We start from the raw sequence: 26,713 nt of genomic DNA, 5'->3' as shown, positions 1-26,713 counted from the left end.
TTTGCATAAATGCTGTATGGCCCTTTCAAAAATTGTCTTTAAATAGAGAAGTCATCTATATCTTCAACCCGATACCTAGAATGCAGTTGTGATATCTAGAACTGGAGCAGACATCTTGGTCTGTATGGTGAAGAACAACAGAATGTAGAACAGCAACGTGGGAAGCATATGTTCTCTACACTATAGAGCTCACTATCCCAGTCTTGAACCACCTACCTCTGCATCTTTTCTCTATGAAAAAATACACTCTTATGTACTTAAGTCATTCTTGTTGTTATTATTACTATTAGTTTTGTTTTACTTTTCTGATATATACAGTAAATCTGATTGTGATACAGGGATGTAGTAACAGTACTTGTATCATAGGACTGTTGTTATATTTACCAAATAGACACATGTTGAACACTAAGAGTGGCACCTCTGGGTAGTACATTTCAGTAAGTGTCAGCCATTGTGTTATCTAGTTGTCTCCTTGGTTTCAGAGTCTAGGAGGAAGGAAATAAGGTAGATCTCATTACTAAGAAACCTAGCGAAGAAGACAGAAGTCATAAAAGAGACTTATAGGCAATTATTAAGAGAAATAAGATAAGAAAAGACCATTAAAATATTGAACCCACTTCTTCAAAAACCCAGAGACTTTTAATTGTCTAGGACTGTGTAATAAAGCATTTGACTAATCTTTGTTCCCAGTGTCTAGGAGGAAGCCTTAGTGAGATCTGTGACTTCTCAAGTGAGATTGTCTTTATTATTTATGCTGATTCATGCTGGGCCCCTGGGACCATACTTGATGCTAACAAGATGACTCATGGATTCAGGGTTGGCCCATAGGTAGTCTATTTCTTTTCTTTTCTTTTTTATTAAAATTTATTGGGGTGACAATGGTTAGTATAATCTATTTCAATGAGATGACCAGGAAGGGATAGCCAGAAAGATCAACCATATGATTAAAGGGTTGGGGCACTGCACTGTGTTTCAATCATGCCTATATAATGAAGCCCCAATAAAAAGTATGGATACTGAGCTCAGGTGAGCTTCCCTGGTTGGCCTCCTCTTGAGTATTATCACAAATGGAAGTGCCCATAAGAGGTAATGCCATCCAAAACTCCACAGAGAGAGGACAATGGAAGTTTCAAGTGTCTGTACCCCCCATGCCCAAGATCCCACCCTATGAGTTTCTACCTTTGGCTGGTTCTGATTTGTATCCTTTTGCTATAATAAAACTGTAATGGTAAGTATAGAACTTTACTAAGTTCTATGAGTCATTCTACTGAACAATAAAGTGTAAAAAGGTAGTGGGAACCCTCAAATTTGTAGCCTTCTTGTCAGAAGTAAAAATAGCCTGGGAGACCCCAAATTTGAGGCTGGTGTCTGAAGTGAGAGTAATTTTGTAGAGGACTGTGTCCTTAACCTATGAAGTATGGCCCAAATCCAGGTAGTTGGTGTCAGAAATCATTGCGAAGACATAGGAGGCTTAATTGTTTCCCTCTGTCAGCCTTGGGAGGCAGGGATTTTACTCTGGGCTTGAATTCTTCCTGGACTCAGCCCAAACTCTGTCCTGACACACCCTCACCACGTTCAGCTCTTCATTTACTGAGTACTATGGAGTGACACTGAAGAATAGAATTGTAATAAATATCAGGAATTTTAAAATTTAAAACTAAAGAGGAAACACAGCAGTAACTTAATTTGATTTAGGATTATATTATTTTATTTCACATAAAGAGAACAAACTCATTTTAAAAAGCAAATATCTAAAATAGCAACGTGAACTGTTTTATGAAAAGTCTTAACTTCAGAATAAAAATTATGTCAATTTTCAAAACAATTTTATTTTTTTCCAAAATAGTTTGTGACACTCAATGTAAAAGTATTTTTTAAGCAAACAAAAAAGTAATCTGTGTTACTTTTTAACCAAATTTTGATTTAGGGCTTTAGGCCAGTATTACTGGAGATGAAAAGCCTTATGAAAAACTAAGGCATTTGTTTGTAGTCTATACTTCTGACTTGCTAGGTCAGCTAATTTATTTTCATGGATAATGATTTTAATTAATTTTATTTTTTTTATTTCTATGGATCCATTTTTATCCCATTGTACATTCCTATGAGAACTCTCTGTGACCCACAGAAAATCAAATTATTTATATAGGAATTTAGCAAATATTTATTAAACTGATTGCACAATTTACTTGCCAGTGTGTCTTCCAGCGTATAAGTATTTATATATTGTATTCCAGATATTCTTCTCATCAGCACTCCTATTTTATTTCCAAGTATTCTCAAACATACTTAGCACAAAAATCCATTGCTCTCACAAAGTTCTGGCACAAGTAAAATAGTTATTGCTTGACAAGTTCCCTGGAGTTGAGGTATCATTAGTGATGGGGAACAGGCAGGGGCCAATTCCCTAATCCAAGTAACTGGGGAATTCTTCTCAAATTTTCCCTCATACAATGGGTCCATTCCAGGAAAATCTTAGTGTTGGTGGCGTCTGATTCACAGGCTAGGGAATACTTGGTTGTGAAGTCTGAGCTGCTGGATTATGCCTGACCATAGCAGTTTCCGGGATCTTATCACGGAAGTGGTGACAGAGCTATGATGGGGTTCTACCTGCTCTATTACCCCAGGGTCAGAGGAAGGGTCAGTTCCTAAAACCACCCTGTGAACTTCTTACACGCTTTCCCTTCTTTGGTTTCAAATGGTACCACTCTGCATTTTATCCTGACCCTAAATTTCTCACTGATCAGCTCATGTGTTCCAAATATTGATCTATCACTCTCTACATGACACTCAGAATTTTGGGTCAACCCACTCTAAACACTGTTCTGGTCACAGTCACATCACCTCATCTAGACTTACGGCTAAGACAAAATCAGTAAGATTCAAGTGTACCATGTGGGTGATGTCTAGACATCTTGAAGTTGAATGTTTTTATTTGATTTTTATCTAACTCATAGAAAGCTCTTACTATGTGCCAGGCACTCTATTAAGTGTTTTACTAATATTAATTCATAATAGCATACGATTTAGTTTTATAATAATCATTCCTAATTTACAGATGAAGACAGCTGAGGCACGAAAATGGTGTCACCCAGTGGGCAAATGGCAGAGTGGGAATTTAAAGCCAACATACCAAGCCCCAGATTTCTGAATAGCTGTGTAATCATTCTGGACTTTAATAGATTTGACTTTTTTAAGCAAAGACATTATGGTCTATTATTTATTTCAGTAATAACTAACCTTATACATTATTTGACAGTTTTTGGAACACTTTTATGAACTATTTTATGCAACAGTTATATAGTTTTACAAAATACATAATGATTATGCAGAGTAAAACAATATTTTATTTGATATGGCATGATTAAGTAAATCTGTGTTGAAAAAATTTATAAAAGCACAATAGCATTACATATAATCACTGATCAGCAGTGTTTGGTGTCTGAGTTTCTATATCTTTGGAGGAATAAATGGATTTATTTTCCAGATTCATTTGGCAAGAAATCATAAAACTATAAGTTAATTCTGAAAACTATATTTTTATGACATTTCACATTGAATGCATTTTCTTATACATATATATCCAGTGGAATATGATCTATGTATAAATACATCACTATTTCTCAAGCTCATCTTACTTTTTTGGTCTCTAAAATGTCTTACTCATTCTATTATCATTTCAAGAATAGCAATACTTAGGTTTAAAACGTAATTCAAATCTTATCTCATAGAATCTTTTTCCTGATTACCTCAGTCTGAAATTATATCCTCCTATAACATTATGGTCTGTCCATTTACTTTGCTTACAAAGCATGTGTCAAAATTGTATTTTGAAATTTAATTTGTCATTTAAAATTGTATGTTTTTATTGTTGTTGATTCCCGCATATTGCACATTTCTGAAAACAGGGATTTTATGGTAGAGATTTTAGTTCCTTGAACTAACACTGCATTTTGTTCAAAGTAGATGTTTATCCAATGCTGTGAGGAGGAGTTTGCCTTTATTGAGGATGAACCTTGCATCTGGTACTGCTAGGTACTGAGTATGCGCCATTGGTTTTTAAAAGTGCTTGCTCTCATGCAGCTTACATTTCAGTGGAGAGGGACTGCTAATAATCTTTGTGTTAATCATATACTTGAAAATGAATTTGAAACTAGACAGTGGCAGGCAGTGTTGCCATGGAGCTGCCCAGGCTTGGTTTAGCTGTGGTGACCCCGGAAGGAAGACCCACCAAGGGAAACATAAGAAGGCTTCAGGCATACATTAGCCATGTACAAAGTGCTCCACAACCAGCCCAAAGCAGGCATGAGCCTTGTGCAGTTGACGAATAGCAGGAATGAGGTAAGAAGTCCAGGATATGGTCACTGAGAGGGAGGGTGATGGGTGAGGAGTATGGAAGGTACCAGGTCAGATCATAGGGCTGTGGAGATCAGAAAGGGTTAGATCTTTTTCTTAGTATAATGCAAACTGATGGATGTCTTCTAAAAAGCAGATACCAATCTCATTTTCATTTTAAAAAAGCACCATGGCTGCAGTGTGAAAAAATGTTTATAGGTAGTTGTCTTTACCTTCTGGGCTACTATAATAAAATGTCATTACCTGAGCAGCTAACAAACAACAGACATTTATTTCTCACAGTTCTGGAGTCTGGGAATTCCAAGATGAAGACATACAACAGTCAGTGTCTGGTGAGGGATTGCTTCCTGGTTCCTACATGACTTACTTCTCACTGTGTCCTCACATGATGAAAGGGGATTATGAAGCTCTCTGGGGTCTCTTTTATAAGGTCACTAATCCCACTCATAAAGATTCCACCTGCATGACCTAAACACCCCTCTAAAGCCCCACCTCCTAATACCATCACATCGGGGGTTAGGATTTCAACACCTGGTTTTTGAGAGGACACAAACATTCAGTCCACAGCAGTGGTCATTTCAACTGGCCTCAGAGTTTAGTGGTTTCCCTCCACTTTCTAAAGAGAAGAAACAAATAATACCCTTCAATTCTCAGAACCAGTCACAGGCTAAGCTCTGATTCAAGTTCAGGTATGTTTACTCCAAAGCCTCCTATCTTTTATAAAATAGGTCTTAATACTCTGTTAAATAGATTGCTTATTCTAGCAATCAACTTTAAGGTAACAAGAGGGTTTATCTTATAATATCATTGAAAATGCCCCTTATCTGCATTGTGTAGAGAGACACACAACTTGGAGGGGAAATGTGCCCAGTGAAATGTGAGTTCCAGGCTGGCTTGCTGACCATGAACACGTCCTGTGGCAGGTACCTGGCAGCCAGGGAGCAGGCTCTGATCTAAAAATCCACCAGTCAGTAATGAAGTGCTTATCCTGCTGGTATAATATTTAACTTAAAACAAAAAGCGAGCTGCATCTAAATTTTCACAGAACATCTCTAATGCCCATAAATGTTTAAGAAAAGACTATTTCCTAGGTGTATTCTTGATACATCTTTTCATATTCCCATTTACCATGGTTGTCTTGTGATAGTTCCTGTAGATAAAATATCAGTGAATGTGTCACGAAAATTGTGTGCCTTAAGAGTATTAATGCCACTTGGGGGAAAGGAATTCAGTGCGTGCTTTCTAGCATTCAGCTTATCTTCACTTCTGAACAAAATTACTGTGACACTGATGTATTCAGGACTTTGTGTTTGTATCAGTAAAGAGTCACTTTGAAATATGATTTTTCTCTTTAAGAGACTCTCAGGCAAAAATGGGACATAAAGATGCCTAGCAAAAAGAGAGTTGAGTACCTAGAAAACAAGATTAACCTTCCTCACTTGATCTTTACTAAAGAGAATTAAGCTGTGATATTTCAGTGGTGACAGTTTTAGAGAACTCCACTTTTTCTTTGCCTTTACAAACTCTAGGAGCAAAGGCTACAGGGATTTCTGCTCTTTCTTTGTGTTGCGGTTCCATTGTATTGCTATACATATGGGAAGTGACCTAATGTGAATGTAACTGGTAGGGCCAGTGCCACTAATGCCACTTGATGGCGGTTCAGGGGAAATGTCCTAAATTCTCTCCTAGAGCTATTAGATAAAATGCATCCGTGTGATTAACTGCATTTTATCCATTTCCCCAGTGTATAGAAACGTGAAAAGTAAAATATAATAATCACTTAGAAAGCAGGCGCATCACGTTCACATATTTTGCTGTTTGAATAGTCATGTATCATGGGTATTGATGACAGATAAAATGTTTCCACACAGTTACAGGAACATTGAGGGACCAACAATATAACTATTTCTGCTTTAGCAGTCCAGTGGTTGCTTTTAAAGACAAGGTGTAGTTGATGCTTTTGTTTAAATTGTTTTTTTTCTTTTTTAGGTAAAATCCTATATTTTATTTTAATTCAAAAAGAAAAATCAAATGCCAAACAATACCTAAATCTTTTTTTAATAGAAATCATGGCCACTAATGGACCACAGAGTGGATGCATAAAGTATATAGTTTCCAAGCAAAGAGTGTAAATTTTTTAATTAATTGCATGTCAAAGAACATTGGTAGGTAAATCAGTAAGCCCAAAGGAACCAACTTTTGGTGTTGACAAAGGTTACTGACTGTCCCACTCCTTGGTATACAAAACAATTCAAGATTTACTGAGAATAAGCAGGGAAACTTTGCAAAAGAGCAAGGAACTGCCTAGGAAAGAAGGGATCAAAACACTGTTTCCCCTTCCCTTAGAGGGAATCCCAACAGAGATTGGCAGGCAGGAAAGATCCCTAAGATTTCTCATGTGAGACCCAATACTGATAGAGAGGGAGCTGAAACTGGCAACACAGCACAAGGTCAGGGCTGAAGGGATGAAGTTGTCAAAGGGTAACTCCTTGATAGTAAAGACATTAACCAAAGGAAGAAAATGCAAGAAGAGCAGGGAGAAGGCAACAATATCTGGAGAAATCAAATCAGAGACAAATATGGGAGCTAAAGAGATAAGACAGGACTGGAAACACTGGTACTAGAGCTAGCAGGGTACATGCTAGTGTGCAAAACCATGGTGCTGATGAAATCACCCAATAAGGTTGTATGGGGCATATGGCAGCTGGAAACTAAGGTGGGCTATTCCTAGCATGTAGATATGTCTGAGCACCTTTGAAGTAAAATAGCATGGGGAAGGTCTATTAGGCGGTCTATTAGTAAAAGAGGGAACCAAGAGGACACAGGCAAAACACCCATTCTGAGGGAATACCACATGTCTGGAGGCAATTCTTAGTTCTATAAGATATGCGTTCCTTAGACCATCCTCTGACTCTTTGAACTTGTGCCATTTAGTTAGCAAATAAATATGACTGGGCAGAAATGGGGGGCTAAAGGGAAAAAATGGAGGGTTTGAGAGGTTGTGCCCTCAATGTGGTCAAAGATCAAAGATGAGACACTGGCAAAGTGGAAAGAATGGGAGACCGCGGTCTGAGAGAAGTACATGGAAGTATAAGACTTCAGTGGTATAATGGTTTCATCTGAATGCAAAGTCCATGGTGTGGTCCTAAGAGAGAATGATGAAAGCTGAAGAGAGATGAAATGAGTTTGGTTTGAAGAGACCAAGGAACCACACATATCTGATTCAGAGGTAGAGTGAAAGATGAAACTGTGAGTTGGTTATTCAAAGTTCTTAATCATTGTGGACCTCCTTAAGAAATAGTATATGGCAGTGAGAAAAAGAAATATTGATGGATAGTGTGGGATTTACCATGGGGGCAGTAGAATAATGATCTAGAACTCTCTTGTCCATTATGATAGCCACGAGCTTCATGTGGCTACTGAACACTTGAAATGTAGTTAGTTCAAATTGAGATGTGCTGTTACTGTGTCAATATCTGTGACACACCAGGTGTTGAAGACTTAGTACAATACAAAGGCTGTGATATAAGCATCCAATTAATAAATTTATATTGATTTCATTTTGAAATGAAGCTATTTTGGATATATTGGGTAAGATAAAATATATTATTGGAATGAATTCACCTGCTTTTACATTTTTATAAGATGGCTACAAGAAAATCTAAAATTACCTTTGTGGCTTACATTGATGGCTTACGTTAATTTCTATGAACAGGACTGGTCTAGAAGCTTAAATGATTTCAGATAATCACTCAATTCTTTCTTCCTACTGTACGCTGATACATAAAAAGCCAGAGCTAGTTATTTTTTTGTCATTGTTTTGATATGGAGCCTTATGATATAGTAAGGAAACAGGAAGTTATTAAAAGTAGATGAGTGCTGGCTAGGACCTAATTTTGGGGATAAACTGTAGCCTCACTCCTTCCTTCATTCTGGGTTTCAACTGGTGTGGGATTATGAAATCTGATAGTGAAACCACAATTACCACTATTCAAATAACCCCTATTCCTGCTTCTTCATTCCAAGTAAGTTCATACTTAGATTCTTTTGTACCTGGGAAAAAGATGTCAACCTGGGTCATACATCACGTTATCAATAGTTTTACATGTTAATTTGAGATTCTGAATTTAAAAAACAAACAAACACTAACTGTATAAATAATATATATTACTACATATGCTGTAGTAAATACAGCCCCCAAATAATTTGATACCATAGAATTCATGTGTCTGATTTGGGACATTGGCTGATTTTTAAACTGCAACCTCCAACACAACCAGTCTTTTAAAACAACTTCCAGAATTATTAGTCATGGCTCAGTTTCACAAAGGATAGAACAGTTCCTCCCCCCTTTTAATCACACAAATTAGTGTTTTCTTTACATGTCCATTTCCATATTAAAAAGTATGGTTTCTAAAAATAGTAACTTCGTAGAATATTTTCTTCGATGTAGTCACCTTTTTCTTTGTGGTGACATAATCTTTAGAGATAAATACTGATAACATAAGGCATGCTAAATATCTAAAGTGACATACAGCATCAGTTTAAGAGCAGGACAAAGGGAATAGAGAGAAAAGAATGGTAGTGAAATAATAAGAAGCCAAGGAAAAGCCTGGCCAGTAATACAAAGTTTATTTCTCCATTGCTAGAGGTAGGTCAAATATTTGGCAATGAGCTTTACAGCAGGCAGAGAAAACAGGGAAACACAATCTGATGAAATATTCATAGTGACCATAAGATAAGAACAAACCACTTACTTTGGCAAACTATATGTTTTTCTAATAGTATGCCTGAAGAAAAATTCCTGCTGCGGTTCTTTAGAAAGAACGTACTATGTGATATTGTTTATTAAGTCCAAGAGGAATTTACTTTTTAAAAATCTGTAACAGAATACCTACATCTGTACACACACACACACACACACACACACACACACAGTCCCCTTAATCGATCATTTTTTTACCCTTAGCTGGCCCCACAAATATTTCTCTGTCCAGGTTGCCCTGTTACGTATTAAAATTGGGTCAGTTTTGTCACACCTTTTACTATTAAAAATTAACTTTCTAGACTAACTTTCCAGTACCCTGAAAAGGTGTTACTCTCTAAATAACCAATCTGATAAACTGAGTATTTCTTGGAGGCAATAAGTGATAATGGGTTAATATGTTACCTTTCCTAAGAACTGTATTAACTTAATGGCTTCTGGTTAGAGGTCAAGCCAGAGGTCTTTACCTTTTATTTAGCAAAAACTGTTTTTCTTTTTTCCAAAGAAAGCATAAGTGGATCTCTAATATATCAGATGAATCCAGAAAGAGCTGCCCATGTTGATGCACTGGGGATCAGGAGTCCAGCCAGCCTTCACTCTGCCTTTGACTCTCCACAACGGCTGAGAGGACCCTCAGACACATGTCGACATTCTACATAGCACGTGTTCAACACCACGGCCTTAAGCATAAGGGATACCAAACTTCTGGAACAGTAGTGGGGACATTTGAGGGCTTAGCAACCTCTCCATTCTCTCCACCTAGAGAGTTGCCACTCTGCCTCTGACTAGAAGTACCCCTAACTCCTATGTTGTATGAGGTGTCTCAGAAGTACAAAGTAAATGTGACCACTAGGAGATACCATGTTGATTGGGGTGTATAAAGATTACTGGTGGGCAAGTAGGGTTGCTGCTGTATAAAGAGGCACGAAACTCAACATCAAGGACTCCAGTGATTCTCGAAAGGGCAGCGTTAACAGTTAACATGGTATAAATCACCTGGGGAATCTGGTTAAAATGTAGATTTAGATTGAGTGGGTATTGGTTGGGGTGTCAGGTCCCAAATCTCTAACAAGCTGCTAGGAAAGGCTCAAGCTGTTGGTTGGAGGACTACCCTTTGAATAGCGAGGTTCTAGGGCACCTCCTAGTAACACCTTACCTGGGGGGAAGAAGGTCATTGAAGCATACTCTTTACCACATAATCCAGAAAGAATACTCCTTGGTATTTACCCAAAGGAGCTGAAAACTGATGTCCAAACAAAAACCTGTAAACAGATGTTTATAGAAGCTTTAGTCATAATTGCCAGAACTTATAAGTAACTAAGATTTTCTTCAGATGACGAATGGATAAATAAGCTGTTTTGCATGCAGATAATACATGGGGTATTATTCAACATTAATTGGTAACATTAAAAGGTAATGAGCTATCAAGCCAGGAAGACATGGAGGAACCTTAACTACATATTACAAAGTAAAAGAAGCCAATCTGAAAAGACTACACACTGTATGATTCCAACTATATGACATTCTGGACAAAGCAAAACTATGGAGACAGAAAAAGATCAGTGGTTTCCAGGGGTGGGGTGAGGATGAATAGGCAGAGCACAGAGGATTTTGAGGGCAGTGAAAATACTGTGTATGATATACTATAATGATGAGTACATGTCATTATACATTTGTCCGAGCCCCTAGAATGTACAACACTTAGAGTGAACCCTAAAGTAAACTAGGGACTTTGAGTGATTAGGATGTGTCAGTGTAGGTTCATCCTTAACAAAAAATGCACCATTCTGATGAGTCATGTTGAAAATGGGAGAGGCTATGAATGTGTGGGGGCAGGCATTTGTGGGAAATCTCTGTACCATCCTCTCAGTTTTAGTGTATGGCTAAAACTGTCCCCCCACCAAATAGTCTTTTTTTTCTTTCTTTTAAAATTAAATTTATTGGGGTGACAGTGATTAGTAAAATTACATAGGTTTCAAGTGTACAGTTCTATAATACATCACCTATATATTAATAACATATTGTGTGCTTACCACCCAGAGTCAGTTCTCTTTCCATCACCATATATTCGTATATCTGACCCCCTTTACCTACTTTTACCATCCCCCTCCCCGCTTACCCTCTGGTAACCAAAAAGAGTTAATTGAAGATTATTGCAACCCCACATAGGAAGAACCAAAAAATGCTCAGAATTTGCTGGAATGAAGATTTAGGTTATACCTTTTGGTAATGAATCCCGACCAGCTGGGGTACTCCCACCAAGGGCAAAGCAAACATGAAACATAGAGAGAAAGAGGAAGTTACAAATAATGATCGTGACTCACAAAGTGTTCCCGAAGTGATGACCCATTAATTTTTTCTGGTTCTGTTATATACCAATTTTTTTGTGTGCCTATTTTATTTAAGGTGGTTATTAATAGGTAAGTTACAATTTAGTCCTTAGTTATAAGGTATCAAGTAATGATTGAGGCTGAAGTATAAGATGAACAATTAGAAATCAAAAACCATAAAACATACTCTTAAATTTTGCAAACTGGAATGATATTCAATTTGACATCATTGTTAACAGAATTATACACTGGGCAGCAATCATTATGAATTGTGAGGAACAAGAGAGTCAGTGTAATCCAATTTACTTTCATAATAGAATGAAGCACCCAGAGGGTTTGAGTGACAGTGATAAGTTTAATACTTCCAGACATAACTATTCACAGTGGTTATATTTCTGTACAATATACCAGTCTTTATAAAATGGAAAAAAATGTAATAAAAACAGTTTATAACTTTCCCAAGGGTCAGATTAGCTTTATGAAATATTGGGTGAAGCATAGGTGGATTTGTATATAATGTGTATGTGGTCTATTCTGGAATATTTCAACATAATAATTTTGGATAGTTAATCTTTAGATTATTAATTTAGTTTTGTTTTTGTTATTGTCAAGATTTTTACCTTAACTCACTAGCAACAAAACATCTTCCTGAAACAAAACAGAAAAATACCTAGACGCACAAAAGGAATTTAGGGGAAAAAGGCCATTAATGTTCCCTTGTGTTGATTTTGAGTATAACTTTCTCATGATCCAATTAGTGAATGGTGCTAAGAAGAGAAGTCTGAGATGTCACTGTTTATATGTTCTCCTATCTTTTTTTTAAATAAATTAAACTATATTTATTTAGCATCCACAATGTAGAAATCCCTATAGTCATCACGGGGAGTATAAAGATGATTAAATCATGGTCTCAACTTTGAGAAACTTACCATTAAATCAGGAGGGCATAGCTTATGCTCAAGAAAATTAAGTGTCAGTGAATGGTACACCGATTTAAAAGATCAGAGAAATAAGCACAGAATGAAAGAAAAGATATTTGGGTTTAAACTTGAAATTAGGTATAATATGATGAGTAGAGGAAGAGAAAAGAAGGCGTTCTATGTGGAGGAAGAACAAGAATTGGAAATGAGAATATAAAACAAGCATAAACAAAATTATAGACATAAATTCACACAAGTTCTGTGAGAAAAACACACTGGATGCTCTGTGGCAGAATTTGGGTGCTGGAGGACTGTGTTTAGACAAAATTTCTTTAAAAAGTATATTATATGGGACCTTGACTACAGGCTAAATTTGAACTTTTTATTGGGCCTCATTTCCAAAAATATGTCAATGGGTATTGAAGGAGGAGAGGAGTTAATTTGCAGAGGTAAATTGGAAAATGTGAAGTGAATCTCAACTAAAACTAATTGCTTACTGTAAGATTCCTCATAAGTCTTTAGTCATGGATATCAAGAAGGGGCCATAGTATGAATTTCCCAAACATTTTACAACTGGACCACTTTCTGTGACTTATCTATTTGGATTGACATTTGTCCTCCAGACACATGTTGGGAACCAGTGGTTTTTGACAGTTTCACAGGGTCACAAAGAGCATTAAGGCAGAGAAATAACATGGTAAAAGTACTGATTAGGGAAAAATAATACGGTGGTAGGGACTGATGTCCCCTGCAATGATGGAGTTGGGAAGATAAATTGTAGTGATACATTCATAACAGAGATGAATAGTTCCACTTTTATATACAAAGTAGTAGAGTACATTTTATAACCAATCACTGCTTAGAGATAAAATACAGAATAACAAGGGCTGCAGATAAAGACTTGAGTGTAATTTGTGTACACATGAGAGCACAATCTGTTAGGATGGATTCCCAGGAAAGGACTGAAAAGAAAGAACAGCGGATTTACACCATTAATTGAAATATTTATCTTTTGTGTGTGTGTGTGTGTGGAAATGTGAAGAGAAAGATGAGCAAGCTCAGAAGAAATCTAAAGAGTAAAAGAGTTTAGCCTAAAAGATGTGGGATTTTGAATAAGGATCATACTCTAAAAAGCCTAGATTTTAAAGTTTTTTATTAAAATATAGCTAACACAATATTATATTAGTATCAGGAGTATACCATAGCTATTCAACATTTATATACCTAAAAAAAAGGGATCACCATAATAAGTTCAGCACCCATCTGACACCACAGCATGCTATCACAATTTTATTAACTATATTCCCTGTGCCGTACCTTATATCCCCATGACTTATTTGTTTTATACCTGGATATTTGAACCTCTTGCCCCCTTCACCTTTTCCCCCCTTTAAAAATTTTTCAATTACAGTTGATATTCAATAGTCTTTCATATTAACTTCAGGTGTACAGCATAGTGGTTAGACATTTGTATAATTTAAAAAGTGATCCTCCAGACTAGTCTAGTACCCACATGGCACTATACATGGTTATTACCATATCATTAACTATATTCTCTATGCTTTACTTTACATCCCTATGACTATTTTGTAACCATCAATTTGTATTTCTTAATCCCTTCACCTTTTTCATCCTGTCCCCCAATCCCCTCCCATCTATCATCCCAATAAATCTGGTACCCATCAGACACCATACATAGTTATTACAATATTATTGACTATATTTCTTATGTTATACCCTACCTCCCCATGACTACTGTGTAAAAACCAATTTGTATTTCTTAATCCCTTACTCTTTATTAGCCACACCTCAAACCCCTCCCATCTGGCAACTATCAAAACATTCTCTGTATCTATGAGTTTGTTTCTGTGTTGTTTATTTTGTTCTTTAGATTCCACATGAGCGAAATCACGTTGCATCTGTCTTTCTCTGTCTGAGATATTCCACTCAGCACAATACCCTCCAGGTGCCTCCATGCTGCCCAGATGGCAAGAACCCATTCCCTTCTATGGCCAAGCAATATTCCATTGTATATATGTACCACCTCCTCTTTACCCATTCATCCATCAATGAACACCGAGATGCCTCCATGTCTTCGCTATTGTAATCAATGCTGCAATGAACATATAGATGCACATGTTCCCTTAAAATGGAGTTTGGGGTTTCATTGGATAAACATCCAGGAGTAGGATTACTGAGTCTTTCTTTGTCTTTTGTTATAGCCTTTGTTTTAAAGTCCATTTTGTTTGGTATAAGCATTGCTACCCCAGCTTTTTTCCCCTCATTTCCATTCACATGAAATATCTTTTTCCATCCCTTTACTTTCAGTCTGTGTATGTCTTTTGATCTGAAGTGAGACTTGTAGGTAGCATATGTATGGGTCTTGTTTTCTTATCCATTCAGCTATGCTGTGTCTTTTGATTGGAACACTTAGTCTACTTACATTTAAAATGATTACTGATAGACACATAGTTATTGCCATTTTATTATTCATATTTCTGATTTTGTTTTTTTCACCCCTTCATCTTCTTGAAGAAATCTGTTTAACATTTCTTGTAATACCAGTTTTGTGGTGATGTCCTTCTTTAGCTTTTTCTTTTCTGGGAAGCTCATTTTCTCTCCTTTAATTTCAAATGATAGCTTTGCTGGGTAAAGTAATCTTGTTTATAGTCTGTAGTAACCTTGCTTTTCATCACTTTGAATATTTCCTGCCAATCCCTTCTGGCCTGCAAAGTTTCTGTTGAGAAATGAGCTGACAGTCTTATGGGAGCAACCTTGTAGGTAACTAACTGCTTTTTTCTTGCTGCTTTTAGGATTCTCTTTTTGTCTTTAACTTTTGGCACTGTAATGTGTCTTGGTGTGGGCCACTTCGGGTTTATCTTGTTTGGGACTCTGTGCTTCTGGGGCTTATATGTCTATTTTCTTTGACAGATTAAGGAAATATTTCATCATGTCTTCAAATATATATATATATATATATATATATATATATATATATATATATACACACACACACACACATATATATATATATATATATACATATATATGTATATATATATATATACTTCAAATTTATATATATATATATATATATATATGTGTATGTTCAACATGATTAATAGTTTCAATTAACCAACATGATTAATGTTGTCATTCACATTTTGTATATCATTACTGATTATGTTTGTCTACCTGTTCTACCAAAAAGGGGGTGTTGGAGTCTTCAACAATAACTGGATTTGTCTATTTTTATTTTGGCCTGTCAGTTTTTCCTTCAGGTATTTCAAAGCTCTGTTTTTAGGATAATACATATTTATAACTTTTATGTTTTTCTGATGCACTGATACTTTCACCATTTTCAATTCCCTTTTTACCTTTGGTAAAACTTGCTGTCTAGAAGTCCACTTTCTCTAACATATAATATAGCCACTCCAGCTTTTATTAGAGTCTACATAGCATATATTTTCACAAATTCTAACTTTCAACATGTTTGTGTCTTTTAAATTAAAGTACATATCTTACAGACACATATGGTTAGGGCTCGCTTCTTTAATCAATCTAAAAATCTTTGCCCTTTCATTGGAGTGTTTAGTTATTTATGTTATAATATAGACTTATTAATATGATTTGATTTAGGTCTGACATTGTACTACTTGTTTTCTATTGGTCTTATTTTTTTATTTTTTTGCTCCTTTGTTCCTCATTTTCTGGTGTTTTTTCTTTTGGGAAAATTCAATTCTTTCTTAGTACTTCATTTTGATTTCTGAATCAGCATTTCATGCTTTTTGTTGTTTTTAAAGTAGCTTCTCTAGAGTTTATAATATGCAACATTAAATGAACACAATCTACTTAGTGTTAATATTAGACTACACATAAAATAAGGAAAACTTGCTATAATATAGTAATGTTTACAATTGTTCTTTATGTTATTTTTGTGCTACAACTATTCACATTATAAATCCCTCTACATGTTATTAATTATTGTTTTGCCTGTTAAATAAATTAATATATATGTGTGTATGTATTTACATATTTTTAAATATTTGACTATGTATCTACAATTCTTATGACCTTTATTCCTTCCTTTAGATCCAAGTTACTATCTGTTGTGTAATTTCCCTGCAGTCTGACAAGCTATTATTAGCATTTCATGTAGAGCAGGTCTGTTTCAATTTGTCTTTTAGGAATAGACACTCCTCCAGTTTCTGTCTGATTTTGGCAGATCTCTCAGTGACTTCAAATAGTTGGGGGTTTTGAGGGAATTAGGCAATAGGACAGGTTTTATAATTGTTATCTGTAGCTGGCTTAGTCTGACCAATCCACTCTACCATTAGCAGAATCTGAAATCTCACTATTTATATTTCAACACACTAAATTATAGTCCTATTTATTCATTAAAGAAACAGTTATTAGGACTTAAAAATGTGCTAGACATTATCTAAGGCAAAGCTAATTCAAGGAATTCCAAGTGATTTAATATCATTAGAAGAGAGAGTATGCTGGAGAGAGTGGAGAGCCGTCTATGGAGAAAGCAGCCATGCAAACATGCATGTATTTTATCTTGTGGGTGATAAGAAGCTGTTGACGGGTTCAGAGAAACATAGCAGATATGGGTTTTTGAAAGACCAATGTGATGGATGAAGAAATTTATAGAGTATAGGAACATTTGTGACAACATGGATGGATCTTGAGAGAGTAATGCTGAGCGAAACAAGTCAGACAGAAAAATCAGAGAACCATGTGATTTCACTGATATGTGGTATATAAACCAAAAACAACAAAAGAACAAGACAAACAAATGAGAAACAGAAACTCATAGACACAGACAATAGTTTAGTGGTTGCCAGAGGGTAACGGGGGCGGTGGGTGGGGGGTGGGAGATGAGGGTAAGGGGGATCGAATATATGGTGATGGAAGGAGAACTGACTCTGGGTGGTGAACACACAATGGGATTTATAGATGATGTAATACAGAATTGTACACCTGAAATCTATGTAATTTTACTAACAATTGTCACCCCAATAAATTTAATTTAAAAAAAAACCAAAAAAAAAAAAAAAAAAGAAATTTATAGAGTAAAACCTAAGGGTAAAAAGATGAGCTTGAATACTCGTACATTTCATTTGTGTTTAGAGAGGAGGAAAGGAAATCACAGAGGCAGGAAGTAAAATTTGGATGTATAATCACAATTGGTAAGTGGTAGAATTTCAATAATCCTTGTATTAACCATAGGAAAGTGTCAAAAATTGAATGATATAACATATATTGTCAGGCAAATTATATATGTGTGCAGGCATAGAGAGAAAAAGAAGAATCATTGATATAAACAATGAAAGTTCAGTTCAAAATCGGGAAAATTCTAGTATGAATTAGGAAAAGATGAATAGATGGAATTAATACAAAAAAAGTTAATACATATGAAAACGTTGATGTCTGTATACATAAATCCTAAGAAAATAAGGGGAAAACAGTATGTATTATTATTTTTGGCATATGACCCATCATTTCACAGAAATTACACACACAAATACACACATACACAAACTTACATGCACTCGGATTGAAGGGACTCAAAGTGTGCCAAAGAGGTTATAAATAAATCATTATAAACATGTTACACTAAAATTTAATAACATCAAAGAAAAAGAGGACAATCTAAAATTCTCCAACAAGAAATGGCAGATTATCTAACAAGGAAAAGCATCATCACAACATTCTTAAAGAGGCAGCAGAGGGCAGTGCTTAATCTCCTGGACGCTGGGACCAGACTGCTTTGAATCCAGGGTCTATCAAACACTAGCTCTAGAACATTAAACAAGATATTTACCATCTCCATAGCTCAGTTTCCTCATTTATATAATATTGACCATAATAATTTCTATGTTATAAGATTTTGGGGAGTACTAAATACATCAAAATATGTAAAACCGTAAAAATACAACCAGACACATAATAGGCAGTATATGGCTATAAACTGTTATTGTTCTCAGATTTCTGGGTAGCAATATTTGATGGAGGAATACAATGAAATTATATTTTTAAAGTGCTTAAAAAAAGATAGTCGATGTTAGAATTTTATATTCATTGGAAAATCATTTAAATACAAGGTTGAAAATAAATGTAAGGAAGAAATGAAGATTAATATATCAAACATGATATTAATAACATACAACTATATATTAATTTGTCATTATTACTCATGTTCTATCCAAAATGTATTGAGAGACTGTTACATGCCAAGTATCATTTTAAGTTCTTTACACATACTGAGTCAGTATTCACATAAATCTCATGTGGTGAAGAGAAGTTCACCAAAGGTCACTCAGGGTAGATCTGATAGGCAATCAAGAGTTACCTCCACAGTAAGCCTTCTTTGTAAGGTCTGTAAATGTGAGACAGGCCTTAAATACAAACCATCTGTTCCTTGTTCCCCTTCTGAGTCTTTCCTCCATGAAGGTTTGTTTACAGACGTTATCTCTGAGAAATGGTCCTTGATTATGGTTTCAAATGGAAGCAGAAACCTTTCTGTCTAAAGTTTTGATTTGAGTTACCTGTCCTGTTGTGTTCTCCTCCACATAAAAAGCCAGTTCATGGTTGAGTCCAATTATGAATGAAACCAAATATTTCAAAACAAAGGATTGACACAAGCTGGTTAGCACGCCTAAGGAAACGTGTGCAAAACACAGAGTTTTATTGCACTGTTTTTGACAACTCGTGCATACATTTCTCCCAGTATTTGAGTTATATCAAGGGATGACTAAAGATAAAAAAAGCAGTATTAAAGTTAAAAACATTGACTTTTGACTTTTCACTGGTTAAGAAATAACAATCATTGGTCAACTACCCAGAACCTTAAGCCTATGATCATAAAGAAAACAGCTAAGGGAGGAAAAAAAATAATAAAATAAAATAAAAATGCAAATTTAAGCATGGCCTTAGTCATCTAAATCTAGTTCTGTAAGTCTGGTGGGAGTTTGCCGTGTCCTACAGTTGCCCTCTTACCATCTCGACACAAAGCTCTGTAGTGGATGTTCTCTCCATCCAAAGACCATCTGTTTCTAAAGAATTCTGAAGAATCCCCAATTTTAATCTAAAGGAATGTCAACCCTGTTGTCAGTGGGTTAAACCTTGTGCCTTTTTAGCTGGGAAACATGAATATAGGTATTTATTTTCTTGACTTCAACTGCTATTTCAGTTCAAATTACTTGAGCGTTCCCTTCCATTGTAGGTCCTAGGCATTTTTTTTTTTTAATGGTGTCTTTTCCAGATGACAAAGTTTCTGTATTTTTTAGGTCATGTAGAGGCTGCTTGGGAAAATATGAAGGAAATGCAACTTATACCTGTTGGTGATAATACTGCATGAATTCCTTGTGGTATTATCCCACATCTGCCCAAAGCAAGGTAGAGTTCAAAATTTGGAGTGAAATATACAACCTTAAAGGCAGGCTTGTGACATGTTCTTATGGTGAGAGTCAACAAGTGCTCATTTGAGTTTAAAAATACCATTGACTTTGTCTGCTTTTCATGAAGATTGAGAGAGAGTGATAGGGACAATAAAACTTCTGAATAAATAGCAGGCCTTTGCAAAGTTCTTTGGTAACCATCCCAATACAATGAGTGTCTCTGTTAGTGGACAGATAGGTTGGAATTCTCCAGATTGAAAATACAAAGTCAAGTAATGTTTTTGCTACTGTCAGAAACATATCTTTCCAGCAAACAAAGGTATGTAACAAACATATCTTTTGTTACACCTTGAAAATTATCATATACTAAGATATTCAAACTCCATAGTAAGGTGTAACTGTATGAGCCCAGTTGTAAGTGTTCAAAAGTACCCTTAAACTTGGGTTCTTGTCCACATCCATCTTTACAGTTTTACCAGGATTAGTCTGGTGCAGAGAGAACATGTAGCCAGAGACATCCTCAGCAACCTTAATAAAATGTTCTCATTGACACTGAGAAAGTACAGTGATCAAATTGTCCTCCTTGGGGTAGGTAATGTAAAATGTTGGCAAGGTTCCCATTGAAGGTTTCTGATGACATCACACAGTCATTCTGAAAATGACAGAGTATCCTCATGTGATGCTTTTCAATAAGTCTTTCCATACTCCAAAATAGGTGTTGTGTCACAAAGAATATTGCTCAGTAAGAATCTTTGGGAGTTTAAGGGTCAATGGGAAATTAAGGTGCTTAATTCTCGATTGGAGCAGCCTCATTGATTCCCCATTCCCTTTGTTCCCCTTTAGTTTTGCTCAGTGAGGGTTTGAATGTCTGGCAACAGGACGATTTTCCATTCCAGCATTTACTTGTATGTTAAATCCCTTATTTCCGACTTAAGTCCATTCAGAGAAAGTGAGGAAAGAGCTGTCATCATATCTGTTCCAAGATCTACACATAAATGTTTTCTAAAGATGTTAAAGAGCCTGTCCCTAAAGTTTGCATAAGGGGGTATAAGTCTCCAAAAATGTTGTCTAATTTTTATAGTTTTTCTAAATTCTTCTGGTTTTATTATGGAATTTGGGGTCTCTTAAATCATACGCATGGTATTCACAGTGTCTTTTCTATTTAATTTTATTGCATCTGAAACTCCTAATAACACATAAATAAATTGATGTGTATCTGGGAACCCTGAATTACATGTTCCTAGAACTATTGCAAATGGCTTTCTAAACTTTGGCCTATCCTGAATAGGCTTTGGAAAGTCTTTGAAAATTACTCTCAGATTAGACCACAATCGAGGCTTAAGTTCCACCATAGGAGTCTTGTTCTGATCTTGTTCACTTTCAGAGCCAGTTCAGCTTTCAGAGTTTCTGGCTGGTCAGAAGGAAAGGGAAGTTAGCCAGAAAGAGTGCCTGGGCAGGGATGATAGAGGGCCACAGGATGGAAGAAGAGGAATAGGAAGATAAAGGCTTTTAGATTCAAGTTGTGATGTGGGCAGATCTAAAAGAGCGACAGTCTTTCACTTTTTTTATTTGTCTCTCCCACAGAATATTTAGAGAGGCAATTGTAGAATTTGAATTTTGCTTGTAAGCTTTCTCATACCAATCAAAAAAACACAGGTCATTGAAAGTTTGCAATTTTACGTCTTTTTCCTTCTAAGGCAATTCCCAAATTAACAATTTTGTTCTTATGAAAAGTTTCCAAAACTGGCCACTAAAATTCTAAACTATTGTTCTTAAAATTATGCCATTTAGAAAGAGACTAACATGTATTAGTTAGTATGTAAATACATGTACGAGGCAGGAATCTGGCCTGTAGGAGATACAAACTTGGGTTTAGTCTGAGACAGACACATGACAGTCTGATGACGGTCAATCAAATCAGTGGTTTATTCACTGATTTGTCCTGGGCTCCCCAACCTAATTGTTAGGCAGTCTCCTGACAAATGTGAATTTCTTAGAGAATGTGAGTGTTGTACATGAACTTCCTGCTATCAATGATCAAGAGAAAATAACAATGTTGCTAGTAACCAAAAACAATGTTGCTAGTAACAAGGCAGCTTTCCACCAGGTATACATGTTTTCAAATCTGATCAAACAATCAAACCATCCCTAAAAGGGAATGTTGGGGGACAAATACACATAGCATGTGGTAGCTTGATAAAAAGAAATTGGAACTGAGATCTAATGTGTGACTCACCCCTTCACTGTAGGACTCAGTGGTTCCTCCTGTTTCTGAGTTGAGGGTCTTCGCTTCAGCAGCAAGGGAGTTATCAATAGGATCTTGGTGGGATTGGCAGGTTATTGAATTCCCAAAAATATCACCAGAAAGCCTTTCAAAAAACAAAAGCTACAGAGGAGGTAAGTCACAAGTAGAATAATTGTAGGACTTTGGGGTCTGGACATAAGTAGGTTAAGGTGGGTCTTTCAAAGTGAGGAACTGAGCAGGATTGGGCAAAGATGATGATGTAGTAGTTTAGGATTGGTTGACACAAGTAAGTGAGGGTCTTGATAAGTAAGCTGTTATTGATAAACAGGCTTTTTTTTTTTTGCCAGAGTGAGAGCATTCAATGTATTGATTTGTGGGCTTTCCTGAAGCAAACAGTGAATTTAATCCCACTTTTCAATCTTATCTTTCCTAGGGTAAAGTTTCCTAGAAGGAACAACTAAATCACACTGACATAAGTGGTCTGTCTTTTATCTAAGTCATGATCACTTTTTGCCAGCATTTCCTCTACTTAAAATAATAACAGTGGTAGAAAGGTAACATTTTTGAGAGAAAAAAGAAAAAGAAAAGAAAGTCCATCTGTGCTTACTGCTATAATTCAAATAAAACAAATAGTACAGTTAATGCTACACTTCGATCCTGATGGTTTCTCAGTCTTTACACTATGCTAGGCCCCACGAGTGTTCAAAATGCCTGAAATTCTCAACTTGGTAACCCATTAGGATCATGAAGTCCACGTCTTACCCCAGACCAATTAAACTAGAATCTCTGATGGTGCGCTTGTCTGTGTGTGTGTGTGTGTGTGTGTGTGTGTGTGTGTAATTACAGTTGACATTCAATATTATATTAGTCTCAGGTGTACAGCCTGGTGGTTAGACATTTATATAACTTACAAAGTGATCCACCTATAAGTCTAGAACCTCCTTGACACCATTCATAGTTATTACAATATTATTGACTATATTTCCTATGCTGTACTTTACATCCCTATGACTAGTTTGAAAATGCCAATTTGTACTTCTTAGTCCCTTGAAATCTCCTTTTGGTGTTCCAAATGCAGTCAAAGTAGAGAAACACTAAAATGGAATGGTAAAAAAGAAGTTCCAGCTTCTACTTAAATCCTACTCTAGTCTGTCCTTAGCTCTAGCCTTTTCACAGCTTTTCACAGTATCTGAAGACAAATATGGCAAACTGGTCAAATATGCATATAGCAGGAAGACAGCAAAAAGATAATAAACTGACAGCATCAGCATCCCAAACATTTCAACAAGCTGGGATCATGGACTGACTCTGAGAGGACAGATTTAATTAAGATAAATGTCAAAGCTCAAATCTTGGGCACAGTAAATCAACTTTACAAATTCAGGGTAATATAGACATGACTAAACAGCAGTACACATGAAGAGTTCTTGAGTAATTTAGTTGAATTTAAGTGTAATGTGAGTCAACACTCTGATTAGGCTGCCAGAAAATAAATTCGATTGGAGACTGCATCAACAAATGCATAATGTCTGGACAAGGAAGACCCTTTCTTCATGCTTGTTGGAACACTTTAAGTACTGAGTCATGTTGTATGCAGTATGCTAAATGAAGAACATGGAAAAATTAGATTATGGTTGATGAGGGAATTTGGAGCTGTCATTTCAAAAAAAGGATATTTCTCTGGAAGGAAAGCCAGCATAGGGAGAATATAACGGATATTTTCAAAACATTTGAAGAACTCACACACGGAAGTTAGATTAGATTTATCCTGTAAAGTCCAGAAGTCAAAAGCAATGTTGGCCATCAAAAAGGGAATGGGCAGCCATGCAGAACACACAGCTTCCTGTCCCTGGAGTTATTTAAATCTTCAAGTAAATGATGGGTAAGGGGAATTTCAGAACTTGTAGAGAGTTGACTCAGATAAGAAAATATTTTCTCCATCTAAGATTTGATGATTTGCATATCTAAAAGTAGCTTGTGACTAAAAGGGAAACTTTCGTGTCTGTACACTGCTGAGAACCTGTAGCCTGGTCAGCAACCTGTCCACTCTGCCCCCAGGAGGGAGACTGCCAGGTCAGCACTGTGCACAGCCCCTGGGTGATTTTCCTACCGGGAAATGCACTCACTTTTCTGCAGATGTCACTTCCTACAATATGTTGAACACATGTCTCTCTTTCTCAGCCCCTTTCTCATTTAAACCCAACTTCTTGCAGAAACGGACACCATGTCTCTTTGGAGTCCATGAAGATTCTGGCCCATCTTCTCCATCGGCCAGAAGTTTGGGACCCGCATGGAATCATACGTAGCATCCATCCCAATAGCCCTCACTACACTCTGAGGACCCCTGTAGTTCTTGCTTCACCTGGCAACATTGAGTTACCAGACCAAGGGAAAGAGGGGCCGCTACTGGTTCCAAGGTCCCTACGGGGTCTTCTCCATTGTGATGACTTTCTCTTGGACCACCTTGCACTCCGGGGCGATTTCCAAACCTTGAGCAGGGCACTGAACGCCAGGCACGCGGGAGTCGGACAGGCACCCGGGACTGCCAAGGACAAAGGGTGGCTCTCTTCTCCCCAATAAGCCTACTTCGCCCGCAGCCACTCTGACCAGCGTGGTCCTGCCGCCTCAAAGCTGGGCCCGTAGACCGCCAGCCCCGGGGCCGAACTTTCTACCCCGGCCGCGGAGGGATGGAAGGGACAGGAGGGGGGAGAAGGTGGGGCGCCGGGGAGGAGGCGAAGGCGCCGGGAGCTCGAGGGAGCGCGCTTCCGAGGGAAAGCGAAGGGGAGGGCAGCCGGGCCCGGCACGCTCCCTCCCTCGGCCCTTTCTCTCACATAAGCGCAGGCAGAGGGCGCATCAGCCATGCCCTGCCCTGCGCCCGCCGCGCCGCCGCCGCGCTCCCCGGCCTCGTCGCCCCGCGCCCCGCCGCCCGTTGCCCGCCGCCGCGGCCGGCCCGCTCGCTCTACTTCGGGGAAGGGCTGGGAGGAGGGGACGCGGGCCCTGGGGGGTTGGAGGGGCCGAACATCGCGGGGTGTTTCGGCTTGGCCCCCCTCTTTCCAAAAAGCAAAAGCAGAAACGCGGACCGAGGAGCCGTCCGCCCTCGCCCCGGCCTCACCTCGCTGGCCCCGAGTGCGGGGAGCTCGGATGTCCGGTTTCCTGTGAGGCTTGTACCTGACCCCGTAGCCTCTGGCCAGCACTGGCTGGGACGGCGACGAGCGACTTTGGGAACGCCGAGTCCCGGACGCGCTCCCGCCGCCTGCGGCTCGCCCTCGGGGGTCAGCGCGGGGCTCTCCGAGGAGAGGGCGAGGAGGGAGCAGCCGCGCCGGGCGCCCGCGCGCCCACCCCCGCCGCGCCGCGGACCGGCCGCCGCGCTCCGGGTCCTTCCACCATGCACTGGCTGCGCGGCTTCTCTCTGGCGTGTTCCCTGCTCGCCGCCGCTCTGCTCCCGGGTCCGCGCGAGGCGCCCGCCGCCGCCTTCGAGTCGGGACTCGGCTTCTCCTCCGAAGCGGAGCCGGACGCGGGCGAGGCCAAGGTGGGTGCGGGTCGCGCTCTCCGGGCCGGGCTGCTGGGGGACCGCGGGATTCGGGCCGCTGAGGACCCAGAACCTGCGGTGATCCGTGTGTGTTTGTGTCACCGTGTGTACGCTGAATCCAACATTTCTGAGTGGAGTGCACACTTCCCAGGAGAAAAGTTTCCTTCCCTCCCCCCAACCCCAGAAAGTTGTTACTAAATAGAAAAGCAAGTTACAGGAGTGAAGGGCCCAGAAAGGTGGCTGGTGTCAGAGATCTCGTAACCTGTTTAGGAGCAGTCCCGGCGGGTGCACGCAGAGGGACTTGAACCTGTGCAGGGAGCGCGGCCCCAGAGAGCCTGGGTTCATTCACTCCGGTCCCGAGGCCCTTTTCTTCCCTGGCAGATTAGTGGCAGGCAGACAGCTCTGGGGTTAGTGCGACCAGCCAGCCGAGGCATATTTTCCTGGAGTGTTCCATTACGCGGAGCGCTAGGCGCTGCGCGCGACTTTAGAAAAACGTAAAGGAATTTTAGTAACCGGGCTGGGAGGTTTAAGACTTCAGAGTCACTTGGAGAAGATGGTCAGTGCCACAGGATCTCATGTAGATGCAGTCAGGCATGATTTGTCAATTTCATAAACTCCGCATTTCTGAAATCTGGTCGTAAAATACTGAAAAGTAGGTGTGTGTTTTTTAATAAATGTTGTTTTAACTCTGCCTAAAAACGTTGCCAAGAGACTTTTGAGAAACTAGGGTTTTTAAAAAGGAGTTATGTATTTGTGCCTGCTTCTCACTTGCTTCTCTAAGAGTATATGTGTATTTACCTAAAAAGTTCAGATACGACATACGGGTTTATAGTATGCTTCCTAGATAGAGTTCTTGAACTCCTGAAGTTTCATATTCGACGTACTATGGGAAGTCTGCCTGGAACTGGACTGCGGTGCTTTATTTGAACTGATGGCAAGAGGAGCAGTTGTCAACTTGTAGTTGACTTTATTAACATATACTGGATGTGTAGGAGTTAAATTGTCTTTTCAGTTATATTTTGAAGTACGTTTTAAGATCGAGAAGACTAACTTTAAAACCAAACTACGTTTGTCTTTAAATTTTGGGAAAACAATTTAAAGATACCAGAACATGTAATTCAATACAGGGGTCAAGGAAAAACCTTTTGAGTAAAAACAATGTGCA

General features: G+C 38.1%; 1 protein-coding gene across 3 annotated transcripts in view; it reads left to right on the top strand.

The window, feature by feature from the left end:
* VEGFC (vascular endothelial growth factor C) overlaps positions 1-26,713 on the top strand; it is a 191,982-nt gene that overhangs the window by 58,074 nt on the left and 107,195 nt on the right. Inside the window, exon 1 of one of the 3 annotated variants that reach the window (XM_019749437.3) lies at positions 25,218-25,548. The exons of 1 other annotated variant lie outside the window; for it this stretch is intronic. In XM_019749437.3, coding sequence (XP_019604996.1) covers positions 25,405-25,548 — 144 coding nt within the window. In that variant the 5' untranslated portion in view covers positions 25,218-25,404. Of the gene's footprint in view, positions 1-25,217; positions 25,549-26,713 lie in introns of those variants that run through there. One more of the 3 variants, XM_074329887.2, reaches the window with a different exon arrangement.

The sequence above is a fragment of the Rhinolophus sinicus genome, chromosome 16 (genome assembly GCF_057876585.1).
Source record: "Rhinolophus sinicus isolate RSI-liver-muscle chromosome 16, RSI-T2T, whole genome shotgun sequence".
Lineage (NCBI taxonomy): Eukaryota > Metazoa > Chordata > Mammalia > Chiroptera > Rhinolophidae > Rhinolophus > Rhinolophus sinicus.
This window is presented reverse-complemented; position numbering and strand designations above follow the sequence as displayed.